This window comes from Crinia signifera, chromosome 2, assembly GCF_055691185.1.
Source record: "Crinia signifera chromosome 2, ASM5569118v1, whole genome shotgun sequence".
NCBI classification, from domain to species: Eukaryota; Metazoa; Chordata; class Amphibia; order Anura; family Myobatrachidae; genus Crinia; species Crinia signifera.
The window spans coordinates 135,453,852-135,471,470 of NC_139218.1; the positions used below are offsets into that span (position 1 = coordinate 135,453,852).

Consider the following 17,619-nt stretch of genomic DNA (forward strand, 5'->3'; position numbering starts at 1 on the left):
CACTGTATTTTCATGGCACATCACATTCTACAAGATGGGAATATCTATGATTATTATTTTGGTCTTTCTATTGTAATCTAATTTTCACTGCATGTCCAGTAAAATATTGTGAGAGGTAAAGTAGAGTGACATAAAATCCTATCCAATCAGCTTCTAACTTTCATGTTAAAGACGTTGTTCCAAAAACTTACAGTATCGGATTGGCTAGTGCTTTATTTCTCTCCGCTTTATCTCTCAACATTCTTTAATAAATACCCCCTTTGCACATATCGACTGGTTATACAAATCTCCAGAATAACTGTATTTCCGTGAATTGGAAAGTACTGACATTGAGGCATAACTCATTTTTGGATGAAAGGGTATTGCTATTAAGACATGCACCCTGTTTTCCCACCATTGTTTGTTCATCATCCATTCCATCTAGTTACCTCACTGTGTGGCCAGCAGGGGGAGATAGGGTAAGGCCAAGGCTGGAAGCGGCCCTCCCCCGGGGGTGGAGGGACAGTCAGAGGAGAGTCCAGGGGGGTGTACGAAAGAGGGAGAGGGGGCCGAGGGGGGCCCGATTCCTGAGCAGAGAGGAAGCCAGAAAGCATTAGCAGCAGGGGGTGAAATGTGAGGTAAAATATGAGGGTAAATAAAGTAGGAAACAAATTTTGAAAGGATAATGTTAACAGGTCTGACAAAGAAATATGATGTGCAAAACAAAAACTCAGTTGCAAGTATCAAAGGGAAATAAAAGCTATTCAAAAACTAAAATAATCAAAAACGAAAACATTTTTATATTATATTTTATCTAATCTAACCAAAACATTTTCACATAACGAATGACTGGCTTAGGTTTCATATGACAATTTGCTATAAAACATTGGGGAACATTTCTTAAAGCTTTGAGGAAGATAAAGAGGAGTCAGACAACATCCTAACCCCAGCTCCAGCGGTTGTTGAACTACACACCCTAGCATGCTCTGCATCAGATTTAGCATGGCCAAATAGCAAAACTGAAGCAGAGCATGCTGGGATGTGTAGTTTTACAACAGCTGGAGTGTCAAGGTTAGCCATCAAGGTCCTAACCGATCAGCTTCTGTCATTTTACAGGCTGTGTTTAAAAAATGACAGTTAGAAGCGGATTGGTTGATATCTCTCTACAAGCTTTTCTAAATCTCCCCAATTATTTGAAAAACATAAAGGAACAAATATAAGTAAAGTCATAATTGCAGCTAGTTACACTCATCATTACTACCACTAGCATTGCTGTGTTTTTTTTTTTTTATGGGAAGATGTATATAAAACTGCAGAGTTCAGAACAGGAAAATGTCATGACAACATTAAGCCATACGTATAATTAAGCCCTCTCCATACCTCACCATATTTAATATGAGAGGATCTGAACGTACCTCGCTTGTAGTATGCTTGGTGGGCGATCCCTGAGATCCTGAGATGAGAGAGAAGGGGCTAAGGGGACTAGTGAGGCTGGTGGAGCTAAGGGGGCTTGCTGGGCTGTTGGAGCTGAAGGTTGCTGAAGGCCCAGTGACTACTGATAGAGAGAATACACAAGTCAATTTAGATATAAGGCAGAATATGAATGTGTCAAACATGTAACTAATACAGGCATGGTAATATAAAAAGCTATTGGTGGATATAATTTTGTGTAACTCACCTCTGTGCTTGGCTGTATCAGTCCCCCGGGAGGGATTATTTTTTCTCAGACCTTCCATTACATCCTGAATCCTCCAGATTTCCCTTTGTATGTGTCTGTTCATCATCTCATTCTAAAGAATTATAATATAAGACGTGAGCTGCTTGCTCTGGTACCTCTACCAGTGGCACTCATGGGACTCTTACTTCTTACCTGTATGTTCAGGTTCAGCTGCTCCCACAAAGCATCATGCAAAGCAGACACCTCTCCCTCTAGCACCTCATACTCCATACTGCTGTTGTTTAATGCCTAATGGGGAATAGAAACATTGGATGGTCTTTATTTTGGCAAAATAGTGGGCACAACCATGGGTTAAATATATTTGTGTAAAGGAGAACTGTGTACACACTATACGATAATCGTTAATGATATCGCTCAGTGTGTGTGCACTATTTTGTTTGTCATAGAAACATAGAATTTGACGGCAGATAAGAACCACTTGGCCCATCTAGTCTGCCCCTTTTTTAAACATGTTACCTCAAACCATATTTGATCCTTATTTTTTTGTAAGGATATCAATATGCCTATCCCAAGCATGTTTAAATTGTACTACTGTATTTGCCTCTACCACCTCTGATGGGAGGCTATTCCACTTATCTACTACTCTTTCTGTGAAGTAATTCTTCCTCAAATTTCCCCTGAATCTTCCTCCTAGTTTCAGTGCATGTCCTCGTGTTCTGCTGCTCCTCTTCCTGTGAAGAATGTCTCCCACCTGTACCTTGTTAAAACCCTTGATATATTTGAAAGTTTCTATCATGTCCCCCCCTTTCCCTTCTCTGCTCTAAAGTATACATATTAAGATTTTTTAGTCTTTCCTGGTACGTTTTGTGATGTAGGCCATGCACCATTTTAGTTGCCCTTCTTTGTACAGTCTCTAATGTATTTATATCCTTCTGGAGATATGGCCTCCAGAACTGAACACAATACTCTAGATGAGGTCGTACCAATGACCTATACAGTGGCATTATTACTTCTTTCTTTCTACTGCTGATACCTCTCCCTATGCAACCAAGCATCTGACTTGCCTTCTTCATTGCTTTGTTACATTGCCTACCTGCCTTTAAGTCCCCTGAAATAGTGACACCTAGATCCCTCTCTTCCTCAGTAGTTTCCATTATAGTGCCATTTATACTATATTTAGTCTTTGGATTTTTGCAACCCAAGTGCATGATTTTGCATTTTTTGGCATTAAACTGTAGTTGCCATGCTCTTGACCATTCCTCTAATCTACCTAGATCATCAATCATTTGTTTTACCCCTCCTGGTGTGTCTACCCTGTTGCATACCTTTGTGTCATCTGCAAAAAGGCACATTTTACCCTCAATTCCATTTGCAATATCACCAATAAAGATATTAAAAAGCACTGGTCCAAGTACAGATCCCTGGGGTACTCCACTTGTAACCTTTCCCTCCTTTGACTGTACTCTGTTTACTACAACTCTCTGTTTTCTGTCCTGCAACCATGCTCTTATCCATTCAACTATCTTAGAATCCAATCCCAAGCTTTCAAGTTTATTTAACAGTCTGCGATGTGGGACAGTGTCAAAAGCCTTACTAAAGTCTAGATAAGCTACATCTACAGCCCCACCTTGATCTATTACTTTAGTCACCCAGTCAAAAAAGTCAATAAGATTTGTTTGACATGATCTTCCCCCAGTAAACCCATGCTGTTTTGGATCCTGTAAATTGCTGGTTTTGAGATATTCTACAACTCTTTCTTTTAAGAGTGTTTCCATCAATTTCCCTACTACTGATGTAAGGCTCACTGGTCGATAGTTGCTTACCTCTTCTTTGCTTCCACTTTTGTGCAGTGGGACTACATTCGCTGTTTTCCAGTCCTCTGGGATTACTCCAGTAGCTAGTGACTGGTTGAATAATTCTGTTATTGGTTTTACCAGCTCCCCTTTGAGCTCTTTTAGTATCCTTGGATGTATCCCATCTGGCCCCATTGATTTATCCACTTTCAGTTTTGAGAGTTCTGTGAGGACTTTCTCCTCTGTAAATGTACTTGTTTCTCCCTCAGTTTTCTGACTATACTTGCAACTTAATTGTGGCCCCTTCCCCTCTCTTTCAGCAGTGAATACTGAGCAGAAATAATTATTAATATTATCTGCTATTACATTGTCCCCCTCAAGAAAACTTCCACTCTCTGTCTTTAGTCTTATTATTCTACTTTTTGTTTTTCTCCTTTCACTTATATACCTAAAAAAAGTTCCCCCCCTTTACCCACTGATTGGGCCATTTTCTCTTCAGCCTGTGCTTTTGCACATCTGATTACCTTCTTAGCCTCCTTCTGTCTAACAAGATACACCTCTTTGTCCTCATTCTTCTGCGTCTTCTTAAATTTCTTAAAGGCCAACTTTTTTGCTTTCACAATACTTGCTACTTCTTTTGCAAACCACAATGGCTTCCTTTTTCGTGTGTTTTTCCTAACTCTTTTGACACAAAGTTCTGTTGCTTTTAGAATTGCACTTTTTAATTTTTCCCACTTATCCTGCACTCCTTCCAAGTTCCTCCACTCTGCCAAAGAATCCCTTACAGAGTTTCCCATCTCTACAAAATCAGCCTTCCTAAAATCTAACACCTTTGTTTTTGTGTGCGATGAGTCAGTCTCTGTCTTTATTTTGAACCATACTGCTTGATGGTCACTGGATCCCAGGTTTTCACCCACATTTATGTCAGATATTCTGTCACCATTTGTAAGTATTAAGTCTAATATTGCGTCCTTACGAGTGGGCTCCCTCACCAATTGCTGGAGGGATGCTCCTTGCAAGGAATTCAGCATGTCCCTACTTCTGGTGGAACTTGCAACAGGCAGCTCCCAGTTTACATCAGGTAGATTAAAGTCTCCCATGATTATCACCTCTCCTTTTAATGCCATTTTATTGATGTCCTGCAATAGGCTCTTGTCAAGTTCCTCTTCCTGACCTGGTGGTCTGTAGATCACCCCTATACGAAAAATCGCCTTCTCCCCTGTTTCTATGGTCACCCAAAGGGCCTCAGTTTTTTCTTCAATACTTTGTATTAAGGTAGTTTTTATACTTTTTTTCACATATATTGCAAACCCCTCCTCCAATTCTTCCCATTCTGTCCTTCCTAAATAAAGTATATCCTGGTATAGCTATGTCCCAGTCATGATTTTCATTGCACCATGTCTCTGTAATAGCCACAGTCCAGGAGTATATGGCAATTCATGGGAAAATTGTTAGCGATATCATTCATAGACAATATCGCGTAGTGTGTACTCGCCTTAAGGAGGTTTTTTGGTTGACACGCAAAGCTGGGAAATTCCGGCACTACCGGCCGCCCTCGCACTCATGTGAATGGATGTTTTGCATATAAAAATCATTCAATGGTCGCCTATTGCAAGCACTCACAGACCTAAGACAGCTTTGTGGTGTCTTAGATCTGAGGGTGCCCTGTACGGGAAGTGGGCGGCCAGCTGACATCCGCTGATATCAGCTGCCTGCCCCCCCACACCTGCGTCACAGATGCATTAGCATGGGAACGCTGGGCAATCCCATTGGCGTGTCCCTTCGCCGCCGCCCCACGCTCGCACTGCTAGGTGCGAACGAGAAGGCGCACAATCAGATCAATGCGCCCACTCGTTCTAAGCGGCTGCACATGCACATAATGGTATACTAACACGCACGGGAGCATGGCAATGAGAAGAAGGGCTTAAGTGTGAAGTTTATATTTTCTACTCCTGTAACTTTTTGTATTATTATAAAATGAAAAATGAACACAATTAACATGTATTTCCCTTGACGGCTGTCACCCTGTGTCTTACCGTAGTGGCCTGTGACAGCTCCACACGGATACTGATTAACTGATTCTGCAGTGATTCTTTCCGAAGCAGTAATTTCTCAGGAAACGTCGTCTGGTTGCCAAACATCTCCATCTCCTGGTGAGTTCCCATCAGTGCACTCTCCAGACTCTCCTAAACAGGCAGGCAACTCCATCAGCAGCAATATGACATTCCCACTCATCCCCGCTAACAAGTTATCAGCCACTAATTGTTATTATGATAAACATGTGAGATAGCAAGAAACAATTAATAGACAAACCAATACAATTTCTTCTGTAAATAAACTGGAAGGGGCTTAGGCACTCATGCTTCTCATAAAGAAAAGATGTGCATGGTCTAGTTTGTAAAGCCCCGTACACACAAGCAACTTGAGCCCCGTGCTTAGGGCGAGATGTACTAAAGGGAAAATGCGGTAAAACCCCCGTTTTACCGCATTTTCCTATGTACTAAAACCCGTTCGCAGCGATATCGCAGGGCAGGGTATCGCCACCTTTGGGTGGCGATACCCTATAGAAGCCTATGGGCTTCTTTTCGCCGCCCGCCGCGTCGCCGCAACCCCGCCGCCTCGCCGACCCCCCCTTTCCCCCCTCCCTTGGGCTTACCTTCTTGCAGGTCCTCCTGGACCCCGGAAGGTAAGCCCTTCCTCCCCCTAGCAACGCAGCCGGACGTCCTTCCGGCTGCAGGGGGGAGGAGGAAGCGCCGGGGACAGCCTGCTTAGCTGTCCCCGGCGTGAAAGCAGCAGAAGCCGGCTGGGAGGTGACGGAGACCCCCCGCAGACCACAGTACAGGTATCGCGGGGGGCCTCCGTCACCGCATCGCGATGCCAGTCGCATATGTTAGTACATATGCGACGGCATCGCGGCGGGGGGGGCGCGAAGGGCGGCGATGTATTTTAATACATCCCGCCCTTAGCGAGGTGCTTAAGCAAAGATTGCTGACCGATCTGTAATGAGCAGTGTTTTGCCTATGCTTATAGGCAAAACACTGCGATCTAAGCAGGATAGGCAGTGCATGGACTGTCTATCTCTGCAGGCGACGGTGGCGTGCAGGACCGCGCATCACCAACGCTATAGGGTGTACACAAGGAGCAATCTGTGCTTCATTTTAAGTGATCTAGTCAGACATGGACACGTATAAGTGTACCATATCCCCTCGCATGGCCCACTTCCCTCACCATGCTTCGGGCACTATTATATTCTCCCACTCTGCCCATTTGGATAGTAAAGTATGAAAAAACCCATTCTGGGAAAAAATGTGAGAAACTCATGTCGACCTTTTTCATGTCGACCTATTGTATGTCTTGACCATGTCGACCCTTTTCATAGGGTCACCTATGGCCTGCCAATAGTGGTCGACCTATTTGTTGTCGACCTGCCATCCATATACATCCAAGTTGATTGACAGGAAGCCGGCATGTGTAGGTGGTAACCGGACATTTCCTGGGAGTGTCAGGGAAAACGCAGACGAGCCCAACCATGTACAGGCATGACATTTGGTGTCAGCTCTGGACTTAATCAGCATGTTTCTATTGTACCAGCTGAGTAGGTACTGGGCTGCACACAGACTGAACACGCTGGTAAAATCAAGTACAAGAAGTGTGAGCTGTATCCCCTTCGGCGCCACGAATAGTGCAGAGGAAACGTACGTCCCTTAATGGCAATGTTCACTGATATATCCGCCTCCACTGGCCTCTCTGCTCCCGTCAGCATCAATGTGTTTCAATCCTGGCAGGGATCTTTTTCAAGGACCTGTCGGGATTGAAACACATTGGTGCTGCCGGAAGCAGAGAGGCCAGTGGAGGAGGAAGCTTTGTTCACCAGGACAGGGGACTTCCTTTGAACTGAATCCGGACAGATCTGGGTTATCTCCAAACATCCATGCTTTATATATGAAAACTTCTCCATAACAGGGTTCTCATATATTTCTGGTGATTACAATCGGTTTACTCCTTTACTGCCCTGCTAACTCTTTTACGTTGTTTTTAATTGTTTATATTAAAGAGGACATACTGCACTATATGGTGGAAATTTACTTAGATGTGAGTTCTATTTCACATGTGATGTTGCTATGGGCAACCAATCAGAATCCACTTCTTATTTATTTAGCACCTTCTAGAAGATGATAGTATCTGATTAGTTGACCATAGCAACATCACATGTGAAAGGGAACTCACATCTTAGTAAATTTCCCCCTCTTCATTTTCTCTTTCATCCTTCCATATGAACACCGTTGTGAACGCAGGGACCCATCACATATTGGCTGTTTGAGACGAGTATATTGGAGAAGAGCAACGATACCGCCTACTAAGGGACGTATATTTCCTCTACACCATTTTCTTTTCATTACCCTATCACCCACACTGGTTATTGGAAACTGGTATATCGGAGAAGAGGAACGACACCCCATTAAGGGATGTACATTTTCTATGCACACTTTTTATTTGTGGTGCCGAAGGGGACACCTCTCACACTTGTACTTGTATGTATTTGAAGGTATGGGGACACCATAAGAGAGGCATCCCTATTGGCGGCATACATGTGCATGGGGGGGGGGGGGGACTTACACTTTTTTCCCTTGCTGGTAAACTCATTGGAAAGATAGTGAGTTGAAAATGGAGGTACTTGTTTCCTAGCACGGCCACAATCTTATGGATCGTGTACCTTTAAGTTAAGGTACACGATCCATACGATGGACCCGATTTCCTTTGAAATCAGGTCCATTTTGCCGGCTAGGACACAATATCGGGGGCATCGCGTCGGTCGGGACCATTAACATTGGTCCCGACGCGACCGACGCGATGCCCCCGATATTTCCATAGGCTTCAATGTTAAAAAATATTTTAACATTGAAATCGTGTCGGGAAAGGTAAAATATCGGGGGCATCGCGTCGGTCGGGACCATTAACATTGGTCCCGACGCGATGCCCCCGATTTTTCCATAGGCTTCAATGTTAAAATATTTTTTAACATTGAAATCGTGAAAAAATGTGAAATGGGCCAATATGACCCATTTCACATTATAGATGTCCCCGTCGTCACCCCACGATAGACGCCAACCCGAAGCGTGGCGAGCGCAGCGAGCCCGCGAGGGGCGGCGGTGCGCGTCCTCCGACCTTTTCATTCCCCTACTATCCACGTCGACGTGGAGTTGAGAATAGAATAGTGTGGCGAGCGCAGAGAGCCACCGAGCCCGAAGCGTGGCGAGCGCAGCGAGCCCCGCGTGGGGACGCGTATAACTTCACAGGTATACGCGTCCCCTCGCGGGGCTCGCTGCGCTCGCCACGCTTCGGGCTCGGTGGCTCGCTGCGCTCGCCACACTATTCTATTCTCAACTCCACGCCGACGTGGATAGTAGGGGAATGAAAAGGTCGGAGGACGCGCACCGTCGCCCCTCGCGGGCTCGCTGCGCTCGCCACGCTTCGGGTTGGCGTCTATCGTGGGGTGGGGTGTACGCCGTTAAATTTGGGGGGGTTGGGAATATTTTACATTGAATCCAATGTAAAATCGGGTCCCAGGGACCCGATTTACATTTCATTCAATAAAAAAATCGGGTCTAAAATCGGTCGGTCGCGTCGATCGCATCGCATGCGACCAAATCGCATGCGATGCGATCGACCCGATTTTTCCGATGTAAATCGGTGTGGCCGTGCTAGGAAACAAGTACCAAAATGGATTGCAGCTATCCGCTGATCTGTGATATTTTCACAGGCGTTTCACAGCCTTGCTTCACTCTGTTTCACTCTGGCAGGGCGGTGGCTATCTGACTGCAGGGCTCTGCAAATTAGCAGAGAAGTGATCGAGTCTATATAACCCCCTATGTTATGGTTTGTGCTTCCAAAGCCTATCAAAGTGATAGAATGTGTGAAACATCTGGTGGTCTTAGCTCATCTAGGCATGGCACCCCTGGATCCACAATATAATGCATTTGAGAGTGGCGCCAACCAATGGAGGTAACACACAGATTTTATTATTAAGCAAACTTTCATCGATTTGTCTCGTTTAATAAAGTTAGGACAGCAGCCGGCTTTGCGTTGCATGATGAAATCTGTAGTCCTGGAGCGAGCCTCAGTAGAACATGGTGACAAGCTCCTAAAACCCTTAGCCAAACTACAACTCAAAGCAGCACACAGATTACTCCAACTACCCATGAGGGGGCATCATTCAGTGAAATAGGGGCACCAAAATGAGATTATATCCATCCCCCATCCACCAATTTATAAGTCTTCTGGCACCTCTGCATGGTGCATGGTGTTGCTATATAAATAAATAATAATATTTGACAGTAGATTTCAAGATATCTGCAGAGACCAATTATGCAGGATAGTGTTTCTAGTGGAACTGAAATTAAAATTGAAGTTTTATGTGGAGTCTCCTCACATATTCCTATAATAAGTAATAACCATGTTTTTGGTACAAGGCGTGTAATTGAGATGGCAGCTCTTACTTTCTCAGCCCTCAGCTGCTGCACCAGCCGGTCCTGCTCCCTCACCACCTTGTGTTGTTCACACAGTCTGCCCAGGAGTTTCTAGAAGGATGAAAACATGTTAGTATCATGCATCAATGTACACATACAGTATCAGTCGTAGCTTATAGCAAGGGTATATCAGCAGACTAATATCTGCTGTCTTTTCTACAACATGTCTATGTCGCACAAGTAGAAACTTACATCTGTGTCCTGTTCATTGAACTTGTAGCTCTGTAACGCCTCTCGGTATGGATCCGCATATGGGGACACCTAAACAGTACAGATGATTTTAATTACACATATCACTTTTGATTGTTGCAATATATAAAATATCTAGAAGATAACGGTACTTGTTTCCTAGCACGGCGCCACCGATTTTAATTGTATGAAATCGGGTCGCAAAAATCGGGTCGATCGCATTGCATGCAACCAAACCAATGTTAAATTGTCCCAAAGACCCGATTTTACATTGACCCCAATGTTAAATGCCCCCCAGACCCCATTTTTCATTGTATGCCCCCCATTGTTAACGCCACACCACGATCAACCCGAAGTGTGGCGAGCGCAGCGAGCCCGCGAGGGGCGGCAGAACGCGTCCTCCGACCTTTTCATATCCCCACTATCCACGTCGGCGTGGAGTTGATCTTTTATAGTGTGGCGAGCGCAGCGAGCCACTGAGCCCGAAGCGTGGCGAGGGGACGTGCATTACTTCAGATGTATTACGCGTGCGCTCGCCACGCTTCGGGCTCGGTGGCTCAGTGCGCTCGCCACACTATATGAAATCAACTCCACGCCGACGTGGATAGTGGGGGTATGATAAGGTCGGAGGACGCGTACCGCGGCCCCTCACGGGCTCGCTGCGCGTGCCGCGTTTTGGGTTGACGTTGATCGTGGCGTGGCCTTAACAATGGGGTAGAATTTGACATAATTCAGCATCAGGGTGGTTTTACAATTAAAAATCGGGTCTGGGGGGCATTTAACATTGGGTCCAATGTAAAACCGGGTCTCAGGGACCCTTTTTACATTGATTCCAATGTAAAAATCGGGACGGTCATATCGCATGCCATTATAATGGCATGCGATGCGACCGATTTTCAAAGTGCGGTAAAAACGTGTTTAAAGCCCGAAAATCGGGTCAGTCGGGTCCCATCGCATACCTTAAGTTAAGGTATACGATGGGACCCGACGGGTTCCGTGCTAGGAAACAAGTACCAAGATAACTAACGTTAAAACATGAACTTCAGGAACTGGGTGACCTATTTTGGGAGAGTAAACAAACATTTGGAAACACAGCATTACTTATTAAGCAAGACTACTAACCACTTAAAGTAACAAGATAAAGTCACTCAGCTCCTGTGTGAATTTGTGAATGAGGCATTTTACATGCTGTGGATATTGGTAATGAGAAGTGGAACTATGCACCCTGTCCTCTACCTAATCCAATGCTTCATCCTACTTATGTGCATCTCCCTCCGCCCTTCTAGTAGGATCACACTCCAACAGCTATGCACCTAAATTTGACTGTGTGGTGACACATCATAAGGGTGACACAATGACACAACTCGTGCCATGAATAGCTTTTACTGGCACCTGCACATACATTTACAGCTTAGGTAAATGGAGTCTATTTAAAAACAAATTGATATACATAATGTATGTGTCCACATACATCTATCTGTGCACTACAAGTCACGTTACACATAACACGTGAGCTCCATGTGACTGTGGCACCTGTGGCCAATAATAGAGTGAGAGATTCAGAAAGTGAGAGATTTTGGGAGAGTTTTCCCATTTTTTTTAAAGCGCCAATCTTTTTCACTGCAAAACCAGGTTGATTTTGCCATGTGAATGATTGCTACTTTAAAAAAAATGTGAAAGCTCTCCCAAAATCTCTCACTTTCTGAAGCTCTCACCCTATTACATTTGGCCCTTGGTGTCTTTTTGTGTGACTTTTTCTGTAAAAAACACATCTTATTTGAAATTAAAAGGCAGTACTGAGTGGCTGCATATTACAGACATGTCCACGGAAATTTAACCTCTTTCCCGATAAACACTCGGTAGTGCCAAGTGTCTTTTTGACACTTGTTCTATAAAAAAGCATCTATTTTCAAAGGAAACACAAGCAGATTCTGCCTATATTAATTGTGTGACAGCTGGTGTGCCTGCATACAAAATTATATTACATTGTATTCCAGGAAAACTGTAACAATGCAATTATTATCATTTTAATCAGCAGAAGTTGCTTGTGCATCCTATTTGCTCCATTTTGAGAACAAGATGCATTTTAACAAAAAGACGATTGGTGCTACCGGGTGGCATCACCAGAAGGGCAGTGTTATGTGAAAGGAGGCTACATTTAAGTGGTCACATTTGTAATAAATAAACCTTCTGGCACCTCTGCATGGTGTTGCTATATAAATAAATCATGCAGCCAATCAATACTGCTTTGCATTGATCAGCACGGACGGTGCAATGGTTAGCAGAGTGAGGTCATGGGTTTGATTCCCAATATGGCCCTTATTGTGCGGAGTTTGTATATTCTCCCCGTGCTTGCGTGGGTTTCCTCTGGGTGCTTCAGTTTCCTCCCAAAATGCAAAAATATACTGGTAGGTTAATTGGCTCTTAACAAAATTAACCCTAGAGTGAGTGTGTGTGTGTGAACATGTGGTAGGGAATATAGATTCTGAGCTCCACTCGGGTAGGGAATAATGTAAAGTGAAAAATTCTCTATAAAGCACTGCAGAATATGTGTGTGCTACAGTATATAAGAAACTGTTAATAAATAATAAAATAAATAAATTGATGTCTTGTCCCCAATATACTTTATGAAGGTGGCCTGTCTGTTGTGGAGATGACAATGGTTTGTGTCATGCAGAGCGAAGGTGACACTTAAGTGTTCTCTTACTTGCATGAAGATCTGTGCTCTGGGGGAGGAGTGTACCATATTATTAACCATGCTGATCAAAGTCTCACTCTCACTCATCTGCAGCGGGTGGTGAAGGGGAAACACAGGATCAGGACAAATAATTCCACCCACAGCGCAGACACTCATATTATGACATTGCACTGTGCTACCCTAACTCATACCTGAACTGAAGAAATTTGTAAATCTTTCTGCTCTGAAAAGTAACAAAGTGAGCAAAGGGGTAGTCTAGTACAAACAAGTCAATAAGCTTTGAGAACAGGGTTCAGTTTATAGTTATACCAATCATGTGCCACTGGTCAAAGTATACATGTGGTATTCCTGTGTCTATCCTTTGAAAATGGCACATAACCGCATTACACAGGGGGCATGTCCAGTTGCCATAGCTGGAACTTCTGAAACGTAAGCTCTCTCCCAGCCACCCTCCTCTAAATACACAACGGATATGCATACCATGTTCCATATCAGTACAGACAAAAGTCCTGACTGTCATTTCTGCATCTGGACATTTGTAGGTTTGTGGTAGCTATGCCCTTGTTAATCTGCCATTGTGATTTAGCATGGCTTCCATGCTGACCTTCATTCAAACCAGGGATGTGCAGGCAGGGGAGGCAGTGCCTCCCCAGCCATAAAAAATACAAACATATTTCTAACACTAGGGGCCAGATTCTATAAGCTTCAAAAGAGATAAGTTTCACAGTGATAAACAGCCAGCCAATCAGCTCCTGCCTGTTATTTTTCAAACACAGTCTGTGACATGGCAGGTAGGAGCTGATTGGCTGGCTGTTTATCACTGTGAAACTTATCACTTTTAAAGCTTATAGAATCTGGCCCATACTGTTTTATAAATATGTTTTTTTTTTTAAATCATATATGTGTGTGGGACACTGTGGGGAGGCAGCAGGAGCTGCGCCTCCCGCTGACCATTATAAAATGTCAGCAGCGGGGGGGGGGGGGGCTAATTGCGGGCAGAAACAGACAGAGGCTGTAAACCCCATTGAAAATCAATTGGGAAGTAGCACCTGTCGCTCTGCCTCAGTGACAGGGATATGCCTTCAGCCAACATATAATAGACAGATGTGATAGGACAGCGGATCAGTCTGTCACACACTGATAGATTGGTCCGCTGTCCTGCTGCTCAGCGTCAGTCTGACATTGACAGCCTGCTCATCATTACAAGTTTGATGAGCAGGCTGGCAGAGGTGCTTTAGCCCAAGCCTGGGGTGCCCTGAAGAAAGGAGAAACCACTTTATTTGGCGGGTCCCCACCTCCTCAAGAACTCCTGGCCTGGGATGACTAGGGTGGGTAATGTCTTGGCCATGGGACCTCGTCAAGCGTGTCCCCTGTCTATGGCATTACACCCCCTGCTAGTGAAGCCTGGTACTGGTTCTTAAAATACAGGGGACCCCTACACATTTTGTCCCCTGTATTTTGGGAACCAGAGCCCTCAAGAGCCCGGTGCTGGTTCCTAAAATATGGTCAACCCCTACTCACTTTGTCACCCGTAGTTTAGGAACCAGGGCCAGCTCCAAACTCCTAAAACTCTTAAAGATCTATCTAAACTAGGGGTTCTGTACCCAAAGTGGGTCACGGGCATCTTAACATGGGGTCAGGCTGACCGTCAAGCTGATGACTTCGCAAATCTCTCAGTTGAATGTAATATGACTTCAGAATCCTCACATCACTTTGTGCCTCTGCCATGCTGCCATGTAAGTGCTGTCTGCTGACCACACACATGTGTTGGCGACCATTGTGCTGTAACTTGCTGGGGTCATGTAATATTTGTTCTTGTCTGATGGGGTCCCAGAGCAAAATAGTTTTAGAGCCCCTGCTCTATAGCAATCCCAATATTTGCATTGCTGCTGCAATACATATATAATACCCCTTTCACACTGGTCATCCGGCAATTACCTGGCATTTTGCAGAGTGCAGCCTGACCCCAATTCACACTAGAAGCAAATTACCAGGTTAAAGCTTTTCAACCAAGGAATTTGCTGAAAAACCCAGGTTTTTTTATGGTGTGAAAGGGTCAACACGGGTCTTAAAACCCAGCACTCCTTGTTCTGTGTATTCATCATACAGTTTTCCCTCATCGCCTATCCCAGTGTAAATGCTTGAAGACATTTTCATTAGATGTAGGTCAGTAGTTACACATACTGGGACATACAGTATTGTGTAAGAAAGACTCTAGCCATGCACCCGCTAATGTTCCCTATGATGTATGCATACTTTATATGCCAGAACAAGCCCTGCTTCTCTACAGGTCATGCACTGCACATGTTCCCGCATCTATTAGATAGGCACATGTGTCTAATTATCCACGTACGAACTGTTAGATCATGTGTGTTGTTGCTGAACAGCTATATTATTATATTTATGCTGTCAGCAAAAAAATAAAGATGCCTTTTTAATATTATAATACCAATTTCACTTCAACAAATAAAATATTATTGTCCAACAATTGTATTATTAAAACGCTAAGGATCAAACTTCTGTAAACAACAGTAAACTGCACGTTGTCTAATATTAGGTTTTGTTTTTTACTAAGATGGGAGTTCTATTAAAGATGCAATGTTGCTATGGGCAACCAATCAGATTCTATCTATTACCTTAGATGGTGCTAAAAAAATAAGAAGTAGATTCTGATTGGTTGCTATGGACAACATCCAGTGCAATAGGGTGTGAGAATCAAAGTGAAATATTCCAGGGGCGAAATGTAATAGAGTGCGATTTTTTAGACATGTGCGATTTTTGGTCAAAAACGGCCGAAATCGCACATTTTCCGAAAATCGCACATTTAATAGGTTGAAAATCGCGGTAAAAAATCGCACTTTTTACCGCGAAATCGCACTTTTAGAAGTGCGATTTTTAGTCACATTTCAATTCGCATCCAGATGTTTTCCCATTATAAAGTATACAACTCGCAAATGTAATAGGGTGCGATTTTTGGTCAATGTTACCAAAAATCGCAAAAAAAATAGACCAGGTTCTGACAGGCGAATTTGACAGAACCATGCACAGATCATTGAGATCTGTGCATGGTTCTGTTAATAAAAATGTGTAAAAGTGTTTTTATAAAAAAAAAAACGGCGTGGGGTCCCCCCTCCTAAGCATAACCAGCCCCGGGCTCATTGAGCCGGACCTGGTTCCAAAAATACGGGGGAACAAAAAGCATAGGGGTCCCCCGTATTTCTGAAACCAGCCCCGGACTCTTGGACCGGTCCTGGTTCCAAAAATACGGGGGACAAAAAATCTGGGGGTCCCCCGTATTTTGAAACCAGCACCGGGCTCCAACAGCCCGCGGTGTCATGCCACAGCCGGGGGACACTTTTTATACAAGGTCCCCCGGCCAAAACATGAGCACCGTGGCTGGTCAGCCTTGGACGGGGTACCTGGAGGAGTGGGGACCCCCCCAATAAAGGGGTCCCCCCCCCCCAAGCTTCACCCGTCCAGGGCTGAAGCCCGGGGCTGTCACCGGCGTCCGTGGCCAGTGGACGCCGGCCTGATAGGGTTAAATCCATCATACATATCATTACATTGCTTTTTACCGGCGAACTACAAGTGCCAGCAGACCTCCCCCGCATGCTGGGACTTGGAGAACCACAAGTCCCAGCATGCAGGGCATTAATGGGCCCGCTGGGACTTGTAGTCCACCTGTAAAAAGAATGTTTATAAAAAACACACACACAGAGAAGTACAAGTTTATTACACACACACACCTCAATTTTACACAGCATACTTACCATTCCTGGATCCAGCGCTGGTCTGGCTGCTTTACAGCCGGCTCCCCCCGCACTGACAGGCAGCGGGGAGAACCGCTTTCTCCGTTGCCTGTCACCGGCTTTCTCCGTAGCTTCTGTAGCTCTGTCCCAGTGCTACAGAGGCTGAGAGCGTGATTGGCTGAGCTACAGTATGCGTCTCCATGGAGACGCATAGCTCAGCCAATCAGGACTGAGCTATGCGTCTCCATGGAGACGCATACTGTAGCTCAGCCAATCACGCTCTCAGCCTCTGTAGCACTGGGACAGAGCTACAGAAGCTACGGAGAAAGCCGGTGACAGGCAACGGAGAAAGCGGTTCTCCCCGCTGCCTGTCAGTGCGGGGGGAGCCGGCTGTAAAGCAGCCAGACCAGCGCTGGATCCAGGAATGGTAAGTATGCTGTGTAAAATTGAGGTGTGTGTGTGTAATAAACTTGTACTTCTCTGTGTGTGTGTTTTTTATAAACATTCTTTTTACAGGTGGACTACAAGTCCCAGCGGGCCCATTAATGCCCTGCATGCTGGGACTTGTGGTTCTCCAAGTCCCAGCATGCGGGGGAGGTCTGCTGGCACTTGTAGTTCGCCGGTAAAAAGCAATGTAATGATATGTATGATGGATTTAACCCTATCAGGCCGGCGTCCACTGGCCACGGACGCCGGTGACAGCCCCGGGCTTCAGCCCTGGACGGGTGAAGCTTGGGGGGGGGGGGACCCCTTTATTGGGGGGGTCCCCACTCCTCCAGGTACCCCGTCCAAGGCTGACCAGCCACGGTGCTCATGTTTTGGCCGGGGGACCTTGTATAAAAAGTGTCCCCCGGCTGTGGCATGACACCGCGGGCTGTTGGAGCCCGGTGCTGGTTTCAAAATACGGGGGACCCCCAGATTTTTTGTCCCCCGTATTTTTGGAACCAGGACCGGTCCAAGAGTCCGGGGCTGGTTTCAGAAATACGGGGGACCCCTATGCTTTTTG

General features: G+C 45.0%; 1 protein-coding gene across 24 annotated transcripts in view; it reads right to left on the reverse strand.

Moving 5' to 3' along the window:
* Positions 1-17,619, reverse strand: part of PLEKHA6 (pleckstrin homology domain containing A6) — a 158,326-nt gene that overhangs the window by 8,661 nt on the left and 132,046 nt on the right. For 18 of the 24 annotated variants that reach the window (XM_083172887.1, XM_083172891.1, XM_083172883.1 and 15 more), the window contains 8 exons: positions 12,874-12,951; positions 10,170-10,238; positions 9,948-10,028; positions 5,487-5,636; positions 1,850-1,945; positions 1,658-1,769; positions 1,395-1,534; positions 429-566 (listed from right to left, as the gene is read on the reverse strand). In XM_083172887.1, the coding sequence (XP_083029013.1) occupies positions 429-566; positions 1,395-1,534; positions 1,658-1,769; positions 1,850-1,945; positions 5,487-5,636; positions 9,948-10,028; positions 10,170-10,238; positions 12,874-12,951 (864 nt within the window). The remainder of the gene's footprint in view (positions 1-428; positions 567-1,394; positions 1,535-1,657; positions 1,770-1,849; positions 1,946-5,486; positions 5,637-9,947; positions 10,029-10,169; positions 10,239-12,873; positions 12,952-17,619) is intronic. The other 6 variants (XM_083172884.1, XM_083172882.1, XM_083172879.1 and 3 more) reach the window with 2 other exon arrangements.